General features: G+C 43.3%; 1 protein-coding gene across 1 annotated transcript; it reads left to right on the forward strand.

Moving 5' to 3' along the window:
* Nucleotides 1–1,543: 1,543 nt before the first annotated feature.
* acvr1ba (activin A receptor type 1Ba) lies at nt 1,544–18,343 on the forward strand. The gene is made up of 9 exons (XM_056302245.1): nt 1,544–1,674; nt 10,253–10,489; nt 10,666–10,908; nt 13,802–14,032; nt 14,370–14,537; nt 14,694–14,850; nt 15,000–15,124; nt 15,252–15,382; nt 15,834–18,343. The coding sequence occupies exons 1-9, from the start codon at nt 1,584–1,586 to the stop codon at nt 15,957–15,959; spliced, it is 1,509 nt and encodes a 502-aa protein (XP_056158220.1). The 5' UTR covers nt 1,544–1,583; the 3' UTR covers nt 15,960–18,343.
* Nucleotides 18,344–19,476: the final 1,133 nt, after the last annotated feature.

Here is a 19,476-nt window from a genome sequence, read left to right on the forward strand (position 1 = left end):
TAAGAGAATATATCTTGTTTTGTCACTGAACTCTTCATTTGCTACACTGCCTATCTATCTATCTATCTATCTGTCTGTCTGTCTGTCTGACTGTCTGACTGTCTAGCAAATTTCTAAGCTATAGTCAATTTTAGCTGGCAAATGTTATCAGACTTTGGCACAAAGAAAGCCAGGCTGAATCCAGAGTGACATAATACTTTATAATACTTCTTGGAGTAGAAGTGGAGTTAAGATTGATACTTTGAGACAGTGTCTCAGTCATGTACTATCAGTGCACCACTGTCCCTTTCTCTGCTACTTTTACTGTCTTCCTGATTTTGTTTCACATCCACACTTTCTTGTTCGCTTTCTTTGTGTGTGTGTGTGTGTGCACATGTGCACACATTTCTGTGTTGTGCGATTTGTTTTTTTGTGCATTTGTCTATGCGTGTGCAAATGTGCATATACACGAGTGCGTAGGTGTGTGCATGCCCCCATCTGAGAAAGTGTATGGATGTTGCCTGTCTGTCTGGTTGTTTAACAAACTCTGGGGAGATAATACTCCCTCAAAGCCAGTCTGTCTGGTCAGTCAGATGAAGAGCTGGTTATTTTTAACACTGTAGCAGGGGGATCAGAGATGCCGAACTCCCTGCCTGTGAACACGGAGACCATCTAATTTCTCTCTTTTCCTCCTCTGTGTATTCCTTTTCACTGTATGGTCATTTCAGATAGCTCTGCTGGGACAGAGGGATTTGAGCAGCAGACAATGTACACTAAAGAAATCTGGAGATAAATTGGAAGGGGCCGATAAAGAACAGAAGGAAAGCCACTGTGGAGACTTAGCAGACACAATTAGACTTCAGAATAGAGTGGGAGTACTGGTAACAGGGCATGTGATAACGGTAGGCACAGAGATAAAGTCCTAGATGTACCTTGAAACATACGAGAAAGGCTTTTTTTCTTTTTGAAAGGTCAGTCTTATTCGATTCCTGCCCCTTGCATTGAAAGAACATGTGATTCAAATGGTTGCTTTCACATGTATCCCAGGCCAAGCCTAAATGAGAATCATGAGTTTAGTTTTACAATAACTGACTGCAGTTCATTCTGTCCTGTTACACATTTTCAGGAAATATCACCAATGGCCATATCCTCGTAACAAAATGACAGAAAAAAAAGGTTTAGCAATGATTTACAATCCACAAAAATATCAAGTTGTTTTCCTTTTTTTTTCCGCCGATATTATTTGATTCAATCTAGTTTGTGGTCTCGTCAAATGAACCTTTTTGAATGCTATTTTTACAGTTTCAGTGTAAGGCCAAGAATAATCAAATCCGCACTAAACGATACCTACCTTTTTTGTTTCGATTGAGCCGACCAGCAAGAGCTATGTCTACCAAAAAAAGAATCAATTTCAGAGTTAGGCAGGAGAAGACGCGCGTCTGTGGTGGTAAAAGCACACATATGGTAAACCCTCCCCTTTAAAATGTACGCACACCCCTTTAATGACGTCACTCGACTGGCTGGCTGGCGTGTGGTTGGACTGAGCCACAATTTGTGGTTGTGTCTCAGGTCGGGCCGTGCTGATAACACTTTGAACACATTTTATGTGGAGAGATGGGAATCCCGAAGAAATGGCTCTAAAACACACCGTCCTTACGTTACTGACTCTGTTGGGGTCAGTAGCCGTTAGTTATGGTAAGAGTGATCTTTTGTACCGCTCCGGCTTTTTGTCTCGATGTATTTTTGTACGGTGGTTTTCCTGGACAAGGCATCGCCTGTTGTCGTTCAACATCATGGCGCTGTGCGTGTATCTGGGACTGGGCTAACCTTATCTAGCTAGCGTTAACCTTAATCTGATACCGTTTGCATAAATCACAAGTCGGAGAGATTCGACGGCCTTTGATCGCGATAATTGTATTGTCTTGTTATATTATTATTATTATTATTATTATTATTATTTAGCGGCGGCCGACGTCAAGTAATCAAACCACAACAAAAACAACAACAACACGTTGGGGATGCTTGTTTTTTCGAGGCGCGAGCTGAGTTGTTTATTAGCTAACGTTAGCTAGCTACCACTATAAACTTGAAGACTACAGCTCACTAATAAATATGCAAGCTATAATATTGGACCAATGTTTATAATGTACATATACAATGTGACCGGCCTATTGTACTTTCAACTGAGGGACATTAATCTGTGAACCCCACGCGCCTTGTCTGTTGATGTTGAAGTTATCTCTCCGGGCGGCCGTGCTAAAGCAGATATTTACAAAACAATCTCATGTGGCTAGTGGATTTGTTTGGCACCACATTGAAATTGAAGGTCGGTAAATAGCATATTCAGTTGTAGTCAAAATATTCTCAGAAACCGCCAGTGCTGGAGCTCACGTTAAGAAACCAGTCATAGAGAAACCAGTCATTGAAGGCCTCAGCGAGTGCATAGATTATTTTTGCCTGTAAACAGTGGACGTTGTGAGCCCCTCCATTGGTGTCCATTTGTAAGGAGTGAAAAGACTGTTTAGTGGTCTCCAGCAGATAGTGAATGCTGGCATAGGGCGACAACAGCCGTGCATTCAGCCAGCCCAGACAGAAGTCAGAGTTGAAGTCTGGGTTCATTGTGATGGAAATGTGGCGAGTGGGGTCTTTTCAGTCGCTAGGTTATGGGACAGCCACAACCGCAATCCCTCATGTCTGTCCCGCTCAGCTGATTCCCAACTCAACTGCATGAATCCCTCCATCTGCAAATTGGCATATGGTGCCATAAACCTACGTGGCTTTTTGTTTCTTCCGCCTGTCTACTGATTTGGGTGCTCTCTACAGAAGCTAAACCCACTTTCATACTTACATTGCGACACAGCTTGGGTTTGGCCGGCCTCCAGTTCTTTCGCTCTCCCTGTGATCCTCACATTTGGAAGGTGTCTTGCCTTGCTGCAACTTGCCATTCAGCAAAAATAAGACAATTTTGAAAATCCAAAAGTTAACCTTGTCCTCTAAAGTAACTATTTAGAGATCACTGGCATTCATTAGTATGTGTGTTGTGTTCCGAACCCGTGAGTCATCCTCCTTCCAAGAACTGAAGAGAAATGGCCCTCCCCTGCTAAGTTTTGATAAGAGCAGGGTACACCAAGGTTTGTCAATTCATCCTATAAGGAATGGTGGGAAAATAGTGTTCGTGTGCTTCAATGTAACCTGAGTAAGCTGTTTGTTTGTTTAACTGGGTTACTCCAACATAACAGCAAAGTGTGTGAGGCAGCGTGGGGGAGGTTACATGGCATGAGCAGACAGCGGGTTATGATGGTTTTGTCCAGCTGGCTGGGGCTGCCATGCAAGGGGCCCATGAGTCTGTCTGGAGCCACGGTGTCACACCACATAATGGAATATAGCACGACAGGGCTGAAACCAGACAAACCTGAAAGTTGTCAGGTTAGTGTTGATTCCGGGCCATTGATGAGTGTATGACCATGAGGGACTGCAATTTACTCACAGGTGTTTGTGGTTTTGTCACACATTGTTGTCAAGATCAAGACTTGCATTTATTTGTGCTACGGGCTTCGGTGTTTACATCACTTAGTCAGGTGCCTGGGAGTTTATAACAAAAGTAGCAGTGTGATATTGACACTGAACTACATTGACTGCCGTGGGGCAGGGCGCGTCCCTCTCTTTTCTCTCACTCATACATAAAAGACCTGGATGCATTATCAGAATTTAATCTGTACTTTGTTATCTGTGGTCCAACTCCTGCCCTCTGCCACCCTGGGATAGTGAAGGGGACATTAGTGTATCAGATATGTCAAAGGAAGCCCTTGAGTTGAATGAGCTCTTGTTTCTTTTCTCTTTTTTTTGAAGCTGTTCAAAATACTACCATCACTCCAGCGAGTTTGTCATTCCTGAGTGTTCCTCTGTGTAATCAAAGTGATGGTGATTAGAACTAGAGAAAATGTCCCTACTTCCCAACTTGTAAAATGGAAACTGTTAAGTGTTAGACTTGGCTACAAGTGCTGTTTCATGTCACATTTGATGTGAGGGAATTAAGATGGAGGAAACACAACTTAGTCAGATTGGAACATGTGTATGCCTGCCATTCAGATCAGAGCCAAGGGGAATGAATGTATGACGAGAGTTTAAAACTTATTGGGTTCAAAGGTCCCTATTTAATGTGTTTTTATTGTAATCTGTGGTGGATGTAGCAGTTCCCTTAATCCAAGACAGTTTTCTCCCATGGGAGACAATAAAGTAACCTTAACCTTTAAAGGTGTGTGAGTGCGTTTACATCATCTCCTGGGTGTGTGTCTGTATAAAAAAAGAGAAGTGAACTGTGGGAGAAGGGTAGTAATGTTTGTACACTCACTCAGTTGGTGTAAGCTTGAGAAAAGAAAATTCATTTTCAACCGTGCCGCAGTTTTTGAGTTGTACCCTACAAAGTTGGCCGAGAACTACTCGAGCCATGTGGTTCAATTTTGATTAAATCAAACAGTCAGCCATCAACCACATGGGTCTTTTCGATGTGAAAATGTTAGGTTTCTGTGTGGCGGAAATCACTGCTTCATAGTAGTGTTCTAGTGTTTACCAACAGTTTCTGCCTTGTGGCACATGGCCAGCCTGGGTCAGGTCAGGTCTGCAGTGGTCTTGAGTTTAGCTTTCCCCTTGTAATGACCAACATGGTTAATGACCTCCGTTGGCCCGGAGACATGGGGCCCTAATTGCTGTAGCAGACAGTGTAGCCTCTGGCTGACCTGGCTCCACCATTAACTGCCGTTGGACCACAAGGGATTCCTCCACCCACCAAACTGCTGGTTTGGTAGGGTCCTGAAAGTGGGGGAGGGGGGAATGTTGGCTTGTCCCAAGACATAGATTTGTTTTTATATTTACTTTTATTTTCTTGGCCAAACAGGGTAAAACGCATCACCTGGTTAAGTAAGTGGTATGTTGTTTGATTCATTGATAGATTGAGCGATCGATCGATTGAGCGATCGATCGATCAATTGATTTCAGGCATATGATAAATGACAAGCCAAATGTGAGACCATGTGTAATTTGCGTGGTCTCGTGTCATATGTAAGAGTCCAGTTTGAGTGACCCATCAAGATAAATTCCTGGCATATTAAAACGTACTCGGCAAAACTAGCAAATCCCAATTCTGCCATAATTTAAAATCCTAATAATAATGTTGTGGGTCACTTTTAACCCAGTAAACACTAACAAAGGGCCCAAAAAGTGAACACCATACAAGGGTTAAATGTAATTAGGGGAGGGCTGTTATTGTCACAGTACACCCCAGACGATTCTGGTGGCTATGTGAATTCATGTCTATAGGGCTCAACCTGATACCTGTCCTCCATTTCGCACGTCTCTTTGTAGAGGTGTTGGATTCTTTTTTTCTTTTTTTTAATTGAGGGGGGTGAGCGCAGATGGAATGTAGATTAGACTTGCTCAGCTTCCTAATTCTCTTCTTGAAGGTGTGCAGCGTAGTTGTTTCTAGTTTCCAGTACTTCCCAACAATGATGTGCGTTGATTGAACGCTGTGATCCCAGATTGGAGGGTCTTGCAGTTGGCAGGTAGGCTATCTATGAGGGGGGTACAGTATTAAGTTGTGTTACACACCATGTTGATTCTCACACAGAGTAACCTCATACACACTCAAGACTGTGAGGGGGGGGGTTGATTTTTTTTTTATTACAGTTATTTTGCAGAGCAATGGCCTATGGAAATAATTAAAAGTGCCTATTCCTTTGATGAAAATTTGTTGCAAACACACTCCTTTTTAAAGTGTATATTTAGAAGCATACGCTTAAGATGGCAGCACCCTAAGAACCCTTTGTCACCGTGTTCATGTTCTAGTTCTGCACATCAGCCAAAGTGAAATGCGGCAACAGTTGTAAAATGGCAGAAAACAGAGGAGGCTGTAAATCTCCTTTCTGGGCTGCTAATACTCGCAAAGGATAGGTTTACTAGGCTTGGAGCTATAGTCACATGGGAGATGCCATGGCTTATGATACTGCCACACGCTGGGGTCATTTTCAAAGCAGGATATACTGGCTTGAACATTTTCCATTATGAGCCTATGGTTTGACCAATGTGCCTTTGAATTCATGTAGGGCAGCGGTGCAGACAGGATGTGATGTAGCCTAGAGGCTGGTGGTTGATACAGATAGCCGGAGCAGCCCGGCCCCAGTGGTTTTACTTTAGAATCAGATCAGGAATCTGACCCTGAGATGCAGACAAAGGTAATGACTTTCCTCCTTCCCCAGCATTGATTAGGGCAGAATCGTGGCATGTGTGCATGCGTATATGTGCGCACGCGCATGTGTGTATTGCACTCATGCTGTCTGGTGGCGTCTGCTTGTCTTGATCAGCTCTCAGTCTGGTATCTGTATGGATCTAATTTCAGCCAGTGCATTTTGGTAATGGTGCTCTGCTCCCGGTACACATGCATGCACTGACTATGTCTCTGTCCATGCTCCCAAGCCCCCGGAAACCCACTGTGCCCCCAGCACGCGCGCGCGCGCACGCACGCACACACACACACACACACACACACATATCCCCTACCAAGTGGTCCTAAGATATTTTCCACTGACTTCATCATCTTATCGCACAGGAAGGTTCACCTCTGCTATGACAGCGCTGCTCCGTGCGAGTGGTTCTGACTAACAAGTATACACACATATGCAACACAGTCATCAAAGGCAGAATGTGAAGACTGTTTGTGTTAAGCCGGTTCTGTGGTTTTAGAACCTCCCATGGCTTCTTTAGTTTGATCCAAAAGTAGGGAAGAGCTGGTTACAGCAAAGTTTTTTTTTTATTTTTTATTAATCCCTTCCTCACTATGTCTGCCATTTCCTGTCTTGACATGAACGGAATGACAGGAACTTCACAAGAGCTGCTCAAACAACGAACGCTATACTTTGCAATGTATTCTCTCCTTTTCCCCTTCCCTTGTCCTTTTTTTTCCCCCCTAAGTCAAAGTCTAGACTGGGTTTTAATGACAGTCGCAGCTGGTCATTTGGGCAGACCCCTCTCGCAGCTGGGGGGCCTCTGTAAGCCCCCCTCACTACCCTCTATGCCCCCACCCTCATTGTCCCGCCCATTGCAAGCCCCCCACCTCTCGTCTGTCTGGCCCTAAGCAGCCCCAAAACTGGGGTGGTTACTGTTGCCCCGTCCCCAGAGTGTCGCCCCTCCCCCCTCTCTGCTCCATGTGGTCCTCCTCTCCTCTCCCCCGCTCCACTCTGCTCTTTGTTCAGACAGGGCCAGTCCAATCCCTCCTCATGTCGCCCTAATCTCTACACAAAGGCCCACTGTAAGGCCACCAATTATGTGGATACAAGAGTAGAGTTCACTTAAAAACCATGTGTATTTAGGCTAGATATTACTCCCGCAAGTCTAGCTTTGTAAAGCTTTTACCAGGGATGTTAAATCCAGGATGATGCACGGAGCACTGTGCAAACATCATGGTATTTGGGTAAATGCTATTGGGTTAGGATCTCTTATTTGCACATTATTTGATTGTGTGATTTGTCAGTACCACAGCTCACATGGACATCATTTTGGTTTTACTTGTTGGTTTTTTTCTCAAGCCCTTAGTGTAAGATCGTGCCGTTTTCTTGGAAATGGCGCTGCTGCTTGTGCGCATGGATGTGGACTGCAGATTGAGTCACTGAGTGAAGGCCATTATGAAAGGGAAGTCTTTCCACAACCAAACTCTTGGTAGACCACAAACCATACAGCACACTCAACGAGGTCTTTCCAGCCACATTTGGTTTCCCTTCTTGAGCTTCTGTCTGTTTGCCTGTGCACCATCTGCCACACACATTCACTTATTGCTCTGGGGTGATGGATGCACAAAATGGTTCTGACTTTGTTTCTAACAAAGTTCTAATCTGTTGTTAAATTATGTTTATATAAGTACCGTCTATGTGTCAGTCTGAGGCTAAGCTTGTAGTTTAATTTTGATGGAACGAAAAAAAAAGATAAGCATTATCCATTTAGTCTACGTGCCAATTATCAGGCTCAAGTTGTTGGGAGTGTTGAAGCAGAGAATTTGCTCTCTGGAAACACTCTAGCTCTTGGAAATATTCACTCTGTCTTTTGATATGAATTGATCAAGATAGCTCCTGTCTGGACTCATTCGCAGGAGATTGGTTCATTTTATTGTGCTTCAAGGCGAACAAATAAAGAGACGTTGGCAGTCTTCAAATGAAAGGGAGATGTTTTATCTTCAAAAAGAGACAAAGCATTGGAGGTGTAGGATGGACTCTATATGAATCCCTATATTAGATGGACAGGGAGCACCAGGAGTGGGCTTGCCTTGTAGCCCTTCCGTATCGTCTACCTTATTGACTGAAACCGTTTGCTCCATTAGGCTGCAGATTAGCGGGATGTGGCATAGGGCTTGTTTTTCTCTCCCTTTATCGGGCCAGGCCTGCACCTCACTGTAATCTGCAGGAAATTCCATCTGCATGCGAACTGTAGTCAACTTGGACACGCTCCATAGAGTTCCTGCCACTTTCCCACTTGCCATCAGGAGACTGAGGGAGGCACGCACACGCGCACACATACACACACAAATTGTGGAAATACCATGAAAACATGGGTGGACTCACTCCACTAACATCCCCGGTTATGTCTCAATGGACAAGTATGGGCACATCATCAAGTACATACTTCACAAAAAGACGCACCCAAACAAGTCACACACTCCCAAGTATGTGGGAACCTCTTCTATGACACCAAGGTTTGTGGTTTTGGACACTTGGGTGCTGCATACAGATGGCTTATTTGCTGTTTCAGCCATCGTGTTAATGGACTTTTCACTTAGACGGTGCCGAAGAGGAAGCTCAGTTCATCCGTTCTTTAGATGGAATGGCAGAATAGGTCTGGAGGAGATGGGTTTGAAATCCAGTGAGGAATGTGCGTATCCTGTCAGAGACCCACAAAAAGCCACAGAAGATTAGTAGAACTGTCCCATTCTTAAACCGTTTTTTCTTCTCTGGGCTGAATATTGTCTGACGTTGAACAATATTGATACTTTTTTTTTTTTTTTTTAAGGAGGACAAGGATGGGAAAACCTTTGCTGCCTGTCTCCTTTGGTGTTTGAATGAGTTGCTGTTTGCTCACTGCTCTTGTCTTCACTAAGTCCAGTGTGATTTGTTTGGAGCGGTCCCCCATTGTTCTGGCAGAGGATCAGCCCCTAGCTTGTCATGCCTCACTCACGGCCTTGTTGTCAGTCAGACAGTTTTTCGTTTACTGCTGACTGGGGTTCATCTGAGCTCAACCAGTCCCACAGCAAACAACAGACCAAACCCACTCAGACCCTGTTCTGTGCTTTTTACTTGTGAGAGGAGAGCCCAGTAAGAGGTCTTCCATGCTGACTTAACTCTAAATGAGAAGCATATGCACTATGACTAAAAAAAAAAAAATCACATTTCATTCCAAATCTAATCAGTTTGCAGCGCTGTACCCAGCAGAGTTGCTCAACCTGCTCTGGTTTCCATTTCGACAGAGGCAGATTGGTGCATACTCTCTCCAACCTCATTTGAGTTGTGTGGACAGACCACCCTAGTTTATCACCTGGGGCGGGCAGCGGGAGTTCCATTGTGTCAGTTTTAATAGGCCCCAGTGCATAGGTGCCCTGCACATTTTAATAAAAGTCCTTGTCTCATTAGCCTAACCAGTGGCAGCCTGCTCAGTCAGTCTGAGAGGAACAGAGGAGGAGAGAGGAACAAAGTGCCGCATTGGGGATTTGGCAGGGCCCATCTCCCCTTGTTGGGTTTCACTTTGTCCCAACGGGCAGGTCCATCTCCACCCTGTGTGTTTGGGTTCATCTGCAGTGAAGGATCTGATTTCAGGGCCGTCTGGCTGCCGTTAAACTACAGGCTCTATGTCTGCACGCCAGGGTCGCCTGCCACTGAACAGGACCAGCGTGTATCTAGAGGGCTGGGATTGTGTGGTTAGCCTGCCCCCTACTGGACAAAACTTAAAAACTCCCTCGAAGGGGTGAAATTGACTTCATGCAGGAGTTCATACTTCTACACATCATATATTTGAATATATTATATTAAAATAGCATGAGCCTCATGTAAGTTTTTGTAATCTAAATAACTGCTCATGTATCACTGTTTTCATGAGTTACGCTGCCTGTGAAATCTTGATGTCGTGATCACTGACATTTCCTGATTTAACCCATTTTTTAATTTGACCTCTGCACTGTGATTAAGCTCCATTTTCTCTCTCTCTTTCTCTCTCTCTCTCTTTCTCTCTCTCTCTCTCTCAGCTCTACGGTGTAACTGCACCAACTGTGAGAAGACGGGCTATGAGTGTGAGACAGACGGTGCGTGCATGGCCTCCACATACTACATCCAGGGGAAGGAGGAACACATGCGAATCTGCATCAACCGGGACAACCTGGTCCCTCCTGGGCAGCCCTTCTACTGCCAGAGTGCCGAGGGCCTGCTCAACACACACTGCTGCTACATCGATTACTGCAACAGTGTCGACCTCAAGGTCCCAGGTGAGTTTCCCTCCAAATATTTTCCTCTCTCCAAAACCACTTGTATGTAAAAAAGGAGCGACGCTTGGTGTGGGAAGGTTTCAGTCTATTGAATTTAAAAGTCACCTTGTTTTTCTCTCTATTTCTTTGTCTCCTTCCCTGCCGTTCTCCCCACCTCTCTTGTCGCCCTCTCCTAGCCCCAACAAAGGAAGGGGGATCCTGGGGACCAGTGGAGCTGGTGGCTGTGATTGCGGGGCCCGTCTTCTTTCTGTGTGTGCTGTTGATGGCAGGCGTGTTTCTGTTCCAATATCACCAGAGGGCCTATAGCCACAGGCAGAGGCTGGAGGTGGAGGACCCGTCCTGTGACCACCTCTACCCGGCCAAGGACAAGACCTTGCAGGACCTCATCTATGACATGTCCACCTCTGGATCAGGTTCTGGTCAGTACACAACACTGTGACCAAGTGTAACATGAAGAGCTGATAAACACATTTTGTGTGGATTTAGATTTTTTTTTAATTGTTTTAAAGAAAATTGTATTAACTAAAATTTACTTTGAATTAAAATAACCAGGGCATCCGGGTAGTGTAGCGGTCTATTCTGTTGCCTACTAACACGGGGATCACCGCTTCGAATCCCCGTGTTACCCCCAGCTTGGTCGGGCGTCCATACAGACACAATTAGCTGTGTCTGCAGGTGGGAAGCCAGATGTGGGTATCTGTCCTGGATGCTGCACTAGCGCCTCCTCTGGTCGGTCGGGGCACCTGTTTGGAGGGGGGGGACTGAGGGAAATAGCGTGATCCTTCCATGTGCTACGTCCCCCTGGTGAAACGCCTCACTGTCAGGTCAAAAGAAGCAGCTGGTGACAGCGCATGTATCGAAGGAGGCATGTGGTAGTCTGCAGCCCTCCCCGGATTGGCAGAGGGGGTGAAGCAGCGCCAGGACAGCTCGGAAGAGTGGGGCAATTGGCCAGGTGCAATTGGGGAGAAAAGGGGGGGGGTCCAAAAAGAGAAAAAAAAATAACCAGTTTCTCTTTACCAAACTTTCCAAAATGCTCCAACATTGAATAGATTTCACATGTGAATAAGGTAAATCATGGTCCCTCGTAGATTACAATTTTAATGAGTGCAAACTATCCAGGTATTACCAATAAAGATTTAAATAACTACCATTCTTAAATCACAGGAAGTTGAATCAGTTCATCTGGAGACAGTGTTTGAGAGAAATGTTTCATCATTCATCTATTGTGGTGCTTGAAAGTTTGTGAACCCTTTAGAATTTTCTATATTTCTGCATAAATATGACCTAAAACAACATCAGATTTTCACACAAGTCCTAAAAGTAGATAAAGAGAACCCAATTAAACAAATGAGACAAAAATATTATACATGGTCAATTATTTATTGAGGGAAATGATCCAATATTACATATCTGTGAGTGGCAAAAGTATGTGAACCTCTGCTTTCAGTATCTGGTGTGACACCCCACCCCCCCCTTGTGCAGCAATAACTGCAACTCAACGTTTCTGGTAACTGTTGATCAGTCCTGCACATCGGCTTGGAGGAATTTTAGCCCATTCTTCCGTACAGAACAACTTCAACTCTGGGATGTGGTGGGTTTCCTCGAACTGCTCGCTTCAGGTCCTCCACAACATTTAAATTGGATTAAGGTCAGGACTTTGACTTGGCCATTCCAAAACATTAACTTTATTCGTCTTTAACCATTCTTTGGTAGAACGACTTGTGTGCTTAGGGTTGTTGTCTTGCTGTATGACCCACGTTCTCGAGAGTCAATTCACAGACAGCTGTCCTGACTTTTTCCTTAAGAATTCACTGGTATAATTCAGAACTCATCGTTCCATCTAGATGAACTGATTCAACTTCCTGTGATTTAAGAATGGTAGTTATTTAAATCTTTATTTGCAATATCTGGATAGTTTGCACTCATTAAAATTGTAAGCCGTCCTGGCCCAGATGCAGCAAAACAGGCCAAAACCATGATACTACCACCACCATGTTTCACAGATGGGATAAAGTTCTTATGCTGAAATGCAGTGTTTTCCTTTCCACAAACATAACGCTTCTCATTTAAACAAAAAAAGTTCTATTTTGGTCTCATCTGTCCACAAAACATTTTTCCAGTAGCCTTCTGGCTTGTGCATGTGATCTTTAGCAAACTGCAAATGGGCAGCAATGTTCTTTTTAGAGAGCAGTGGCTTTCTCCTTGCAACCCTGCCATGCACACCATTGTTGTTCAGTGTTCTCCTGGTGGTGGACTCATGAATATTAGCCAATGTGAGAGAGGCCTTTAATTGCTTAGAAGTTACCCTGGGTTCCTTTGTGACCTGGCCGACTATTACACGCCTTGCTCTTGGAGTGATCTTTGACGGTCGACCACTCCTGGGGAGGGTAACAATGGTCTTGAATTTCCTCCATTTGTACACAGTCTGTCTGTCTGTGGATTGGTGGAGTCCAAACTCTTTAGAGATGGTTTTGTAACCTTTTCCAGCCTGATGAGCGTCAACAACGCTTTTTCTGAGGTCCTCAGAAATCTCCTTTGATCTTGCTACACTTCCACAAAAATGTGTTGTGAAGATCAGATTTTGATAGATCCCTGTTCTTTAAATAAAACAGGGCACCCACTCACACCTGATTGTCACCCCATTGATTGAAAACACCTGACTCTAATTTCACCTTCAAATTACCAGCTAATCCTAGAGGTTCACATACTTTTGACACTCACAGCTATTTAATATCGGATCATTTCCCTCAATGAATAAATGACAAAGTATAATATTTTTGTCTCATTTGTTTAATTGGGTTTTTTATCTACTTCTAGGACTTGTGTGAAAATCTGGTGATGTTTTAGGTCATATATGTGCAGAAATATAGAAAATTCTAAAGGGTTCACAAACTTTCAAGCACCACTGTAAGTAACCTCTTCATCCCCACCCTTATAAACAATACAATGGCCTAATGACTGAAAACAACGATCAGTTTCTTATGCAAACTACCATGACCATTAACTAGAGTTACAATGGCCATGTGTACTATTCACAGAGGATTGGGAAATGTTTGCAATCACAGCATTGTAAGATGGCAACTGGTGATATATGTACTCTTAGCCCCCCCCCACAGTTCAGGGATGGTCATTCCCTCTTCACTTAGATAGCCTCTTTGACTCCCTGTTCAAACCAGCGTTCCTCCCTTCCATTCTTAAACTGATACACCTACAGGAACACATCCTGGAATTGGCCAAGGAACAAACCTAGAACTGTTTGGGAGCGATAGCCGCTTAACTGTTTGTTTTGTGTGTATCTGCTGCCCCCTGCAGGTTTGCCTCTGTTTGTGCAGCGGACTGTGGCAAGGACCATTGTGCTGCAGGAGATTATAGGGAAGGGGCGTTTCGGAGAGGTGTGGCGGGGGAAGTGGAGAGGAGGTGATGTAGCGGTAAAGATCTTCTCATCCAGAGAAGAGCGCTCCTGGTTCCGGGAGGCTGAGATCTACCAGACAATCATGCTGCGCCATGAGAACATTCTAGGCTTCATTGCAGCAGATAATAAAGGTGAGGGTGCTCCCCAGCACTAAAAGGGCTTGTACCACCAGTGGTAGAGTAAGCTCTCTAACTTCACAAGCAAACAGTCAGAATGAGCACAAGGATTACAGTCATTGTAACCTGACAACATTTGTCTTGGAACTATCATAGAAGTGAGAATTCCTAAGTAACAGTTTAAATGCACTGCAAGTGAAAAGTCAAAGAGATCCTTTATTTGATTTAAAATTCTACTAAACAGACGATAACCATTATTTGACTAAAGATTTTGTTAGTAGTACTCCTCATCTCATTATTCCTGTGTTTTAATTCTTTATCCTCTGCTTCTCTCACTCTGTTATGCTGTCAGACAATGGCACATGGACCCAGCTGTGGCTGGTGTCGGACTACCATGAGCACGGTTCCCTGTTCGATTACCTAAACCACTACTCTGTAACCATCGAGGGCATGATCAAACTGGCACTGTCAGCCGCCAGTGGCTTGGCACACCTGCATATGGAGATCCTGGGCACTCAGGGTGGGTTAATTGGGATTGTCAAGTCTCACACATAACAAGCACACAAATGTACACAAATGAATACATAGGACAGCTGTTTTTCCTCTTCAGTGAGTATGTGCCCACTCCCCCAATGTTCAGTTAATGTTGTTAGCATATCAATGTGTATTCCTACAGGTAAGCCTGGCATTGCTCACCGTGACCTCAAATCTAAAAATATTCTGGTGAAGAAGAATGGTATGTGTGCCATCGCTGACCTGGGTCTGGCTGTGCGCCACGAGTCTATCACAGACACTATCGACATAGCACCCAACCAGCGTGTGGGTACCAAGAGGTATGGCTCTCCTTAGCTCTCTCTTACATATATGTATGCAGAATACTCGGCAATTTGAAAAATCTCAGCTGGTGAGGTGATCTTTCCTATCATCAGCTATGGGAATGATTCAGCACAAACATCTTCCACCTGTTTGTGTCCCCATCCAGGTATATGGCGCCAGAGGTCCTGGATGAAACCATCAACATGAAACACTTTGACTCCTTCAAGTGTGCAGATATCTACGCCCTTGGCCTGGTTTACTGGGAGATAGCGCGCCGATGCAATGCTGGAGGTAAGGCCAACATATGCGCATGGCCAAAATGTAAATTTTTTTTGGCCACTCTTTAACTGATTGAACATGAGAGCTGAGCCAAAGTGGGAATAAAGTGACTGAGCAGGCTTTCCACTGTGTGCCACAGGTATCCACGAGGAGTACCAGCTGCCCTACTTTGACCTTGTGCCCTCTGACCCATCCATAGAGGAGATGAGGAAGGTGGTGTGTGACCAGAGACTGAGGCCTAATGTGCCCAACTGGTGGCAGAGCTATGAGGTAGTGTACAGCTTTTGTTTTTGTTCAGGCCGTCAGATATATTGTTGAAATACTGACAGTGTCGATATTCTAGACAGAACCTAGGCTACATGCAGGGGCTGTATCCTCAGTTAGCTTGACTTTACTGGTATTTCTTTGCATATTGGAGAAAAAATGACTCCTCATTCAAATTCATAATTAAAAACTTTGAATGCTTAATGTTAAAAATGAATGTTTTGTATAAAAAAATAATAGTATTCTGCTTGTTAAAGGGCTGTTGTAGAATCAACCAGTGACTTAAGTTAACCCCAATATTATAAGAAAAGATTCAGAATTTCATCCTTAAGTTATCTTCATGTTTGTTTGGGGGGGGGGGGTTTCCCCCCCCAAAATAGTGGATGGCTCATTTTAAGAATGCAGCTCCCTTATATTTTCTCCTGTTTACGTAACTTATTTGCCTTCTTCTCTGCAGTCATTGCGCGTGATGGGGAAGATCATGAGGGAGTGCTGGTACGCCAACGGAGCGGCCCGTCTGACGGCCCTGCGCATCAAGAAGACTCTGTCTCAGCTCAGCGTGGAGGAGGATGTCAAGATGTGAGCAAGCCGGACAGCCAGGGGACGCACGCTGGAGACGCACAACCAGACCACACTCCCATAGGAAACGGACACTAAAAACAAGACTGCAAATGAACAAGCCTGCCAGTTTTAAAGCCACACTCCAAGTTGTGACAAGGCCTACCTCACCTTTTTAGCCAAAACTACTGAGAACCACCTTTCCTTCTCTTACTCACTTCCTACCGCACCCCACCGCCAACACACACACACACACACCACACCCATCTCCCTTATGTCTCCCTGTCTCCTCCCCTGCACCTCCATCCTTCTGATCCCTTCTCCATGGGCCACAACACTACAGCACCACCACTGTTAATATCATAACATCCAACCTATTTTTCCTTGTTTTCTTTTTCTTTCATTTCCCATGGCAGGAATTCTTACTATTGTACATTGACAGGATTTTTCGTTGTGATTTTTTTTTTTTACCTCCCGTGATCGACTGACCGCATCAAGAAGACATGTGTGGGTTACGTTAATATGTTGTGGGTTTTATATTAAGTTAAAGAACTATACAGTTGACCTAATCCCCTGATGCCCTGGGCAGCCTCATGCTCTGTTGTGTTGAGTGTGTGAGGAAAGGGGGATGAAGCACTGTTTCCAAGACATTTTTTGTAGTTTGTAAAAGGCATCAATTGTGTTGACTACTACAATGTTTCCAGACTCCAGGCACACAGTTGCCTGCCAGAATAACTTTGTAGTTCATTTGATGACGTGTTATCGATTTCCTTTTAATTCAGCATAATCAGACAAATTGTGCTTTTTCTCCCCACTTAAAACAGCCCACAGTTGGGGACGAGTTGCACTCAATTGTAGCTTCCTCACCTCGTGTGACACCTGCAGGTATCACATGTTGGATGTGGTCCGGTCCTGATGTTGATTTGAAATGTGGCAGGGATAGTGTTTGGGATGATTTTTTTGTTTTTGTTTGCTTTTTTTTAATTTATTTGTTGATAGTTTTATTCCACGTTAATTAACACACTGTGAGATGAGATGTGAGGAGTGAGGGTCTTATGAAAATGAATGTATGAATTCAGCCCCAGTCTTCGTGCATATTTAAGAAGTTAGGCCAGGGGTCATTGCATTCATTCAGTAAGATACTGGGTTGGAATATGGATGTTACCATAACCTCATAGGTGATGAGCAATGACATCATGCACACTGAGCAAATAACAGGCATAAATGTCAATTAAAAAGTTTTGTTTTTTAATATATTTTTTGCGTTTTGTGTAAAGACAACATGATGGGTGTTTTCTTTTGACTTTTAATGTTAGACACTACTGATGATGGGTACATATGATTTGTATATAAAACTTGTATTTTTCCTTTTATGCCTCAAGCACCAGTTTGATGTTTGACCAGTAACTTTGTGTGAATGGTACTTTTCAGAAAACTGTTGTTTAATCTGTCTGAATGGTTGCTAACTGTGCCAGGAAACGGGCCTGTCAGCCACTGGATTTTATGTTTCACTTGCAGTTTTGGGGGTACTACTGATCCCAGTTCACTATGTGACTTTTTATAATTTTTGGTGAGTTCTTTTCAGAACTCATTGAACCAAATCAGTTTTCAAGTCCTCTGGGGTGGTAGCCATCTTCTATCGTCGACACTGGAATATTTACTATTATCTGCCCTCCAAACTCTTAATCACTAATCTTAATTCAGAAATACAGACCAATTATCATTTTGAATTTCAGTTGGATCAGGGCAACTTATTGCTGGACGTGAAACGTAACGCGTCATCTACTTCAGCTGACACACTGTACAATGAAACCACACGTTGTCTTGCTATGCCATGGTCGGCACCTATATGACCACTTGTAATGCGAATCGGTTTGTGTTTGCAGACAAGACGATGAAAGCATTGCTCTGGTATTTTGTCATAATTGGGCTCTGCACTGTTCTGCTCACGTGAACTTGGGCTGATGTTAACAACATTTACTAACACTTGATGAACCAGGATCTGCACAACCAGAATCAATGTGTCATGGTAGTACCTTGTTATGCATGCTGTCTCAAACACTGGGGCCTCAGTGTCCACTGGGGTGGTTAATTACATTACATGAACTGAGAATTTTTTTTTAATGTCCTTTTAGTTTGGATTGTCGGGCGTGTATACCCCATAAATGTCGCTGCTACTGTAACATGGGTTGAGAAGTTGTGCAGGCAGAGTGTAGAAGAGAAGGTGCTCGGAGGGCAATAAGAGACTCGTCAGGTGAACCAAAATGTCATATACTCCTGTCCATGTTTGGTTTGTTGCCATGGGTATTTTACCATCAAACGTCCTGTTCATGAATAATATTTCAAAAATCATGTCATGCAAGTCTTTTCAGGATTAGTTTGAATGTGTACATAGATAATATACAATAAATACCATTTTTTTCTTATTGGTGACTTTTTTGTCCCCCCCCCCACACACACTCTCTTGATGGGCACAGTTTTGTCATGAGGGCCCTCTGTTATGGGTAGGTCTCACAAGCAGCTTATCATCTGTACAGGAAGATATCCACTGTATTCATATATAACAAGGTAGTGATGAATTAGGCAGCTCTACTCCATTTTTAATCAAAGATCAGGAGACATTACAGCCAAAATGTTTTCCTTCCAAATGTGGCTTGATTGAAGGCTCTTGGACTTCAAAGCCTCCTGTTAATGGTTCCTTTGAAGGTCCCAGTTATATAACAAGGTCCTGCACATGATGAGAGATTATATTAGAGTCAAACTCATTTCCATGGCTTTCATGTTTGGTTATTTATGGCAATTAAGGATTAATTTTCTGCAGCTTGTTATTGGATATATTCATAAGGTTCCCTTATTTAGAAATTTTACATGTCCAGCATATAGTAAACACGCCCCCCCCCAAAAAAGAAAAAAGACGTATTTAAAATGCATTTTATTTTCCTTTACAAGAAATGAAAGCAGACAAAGTAATCAGATGATGGGAAAAGGGAGGGGAAAACTGTTTATAAAGAGATGCAACCTCTGGCGTCGTCAAAAAATATGTACAGTTCAAAATAATATCCATACAAAACATGCCACATACAATAAAAATGATCATTATATTTATTCATATTCCCTAAAAGTATCTCTGCTGTACAGATGCAACATCTTTTTAAAAAGTCGGTTATGTTAAAAAAAAAACTTCAGTTTGAGCAAACTATTAAATTATCAGATATGCAGAGAATTTAAATTAAGATAAGAGAAGGTAAAAATTATTCAGGCTAAAATCCAGTGAGCGGCATAATGTCTTGTTATGGTCTTCCCTTGAAATAGAAATATACAAAATACATATCATGAGATATATATATATATATATATATATATATATATATATATATATATATCATCAGATCAATATCTACCACTTTAGAGAAATACTCCATTATACTAGGAGAGTGCAATCCATTATCAGTTAAGTTTGGGATTAATTTTTGAGTATTACATCATAACATACATTAAGGGCAAGTAACCATTTCACAAGGTATACCAACACATTCACACTT

The sequence above is a fragment of the Lampris incognitus genome, chromosome 2 (assembly GCF_029633865.1).
Source record: "Lampris incognitus isolate fLamInc1 chromosome 2, fLamInc1.hap2, whole genome shotgun sequence".
NCBI lineage: Eukaryota > Metazoa > Chordata > Actinopteri > Lampriformes > Lampridae > Lampris > Lampris incognitus.

Bases quoted from the DNA above. Each gene is read 5' to 3' on its own strand.
- acvr1ba (XM_056302245.1), top strand. From the start codon at position 1,584: ATGTGGAGAGATGGGAATCCCGAAGAAATGGCTCTAAAACACACCGTC. The intron at 14,538-14,693 runs GTGGGTTAATTG...GTATTCCTACAG, and splicing joins GGAGATCCTGGGCACTCAGG to GTAAGCCTGGCATTGCTCAC. The intron at 15,383-15,833 runs GTAGTGTACAGC...TCTTCTCTGCAG, and splicing joins ACTGGTGGCAGAGCTATGAG to TCATTGCGCGTGATGGGGAA.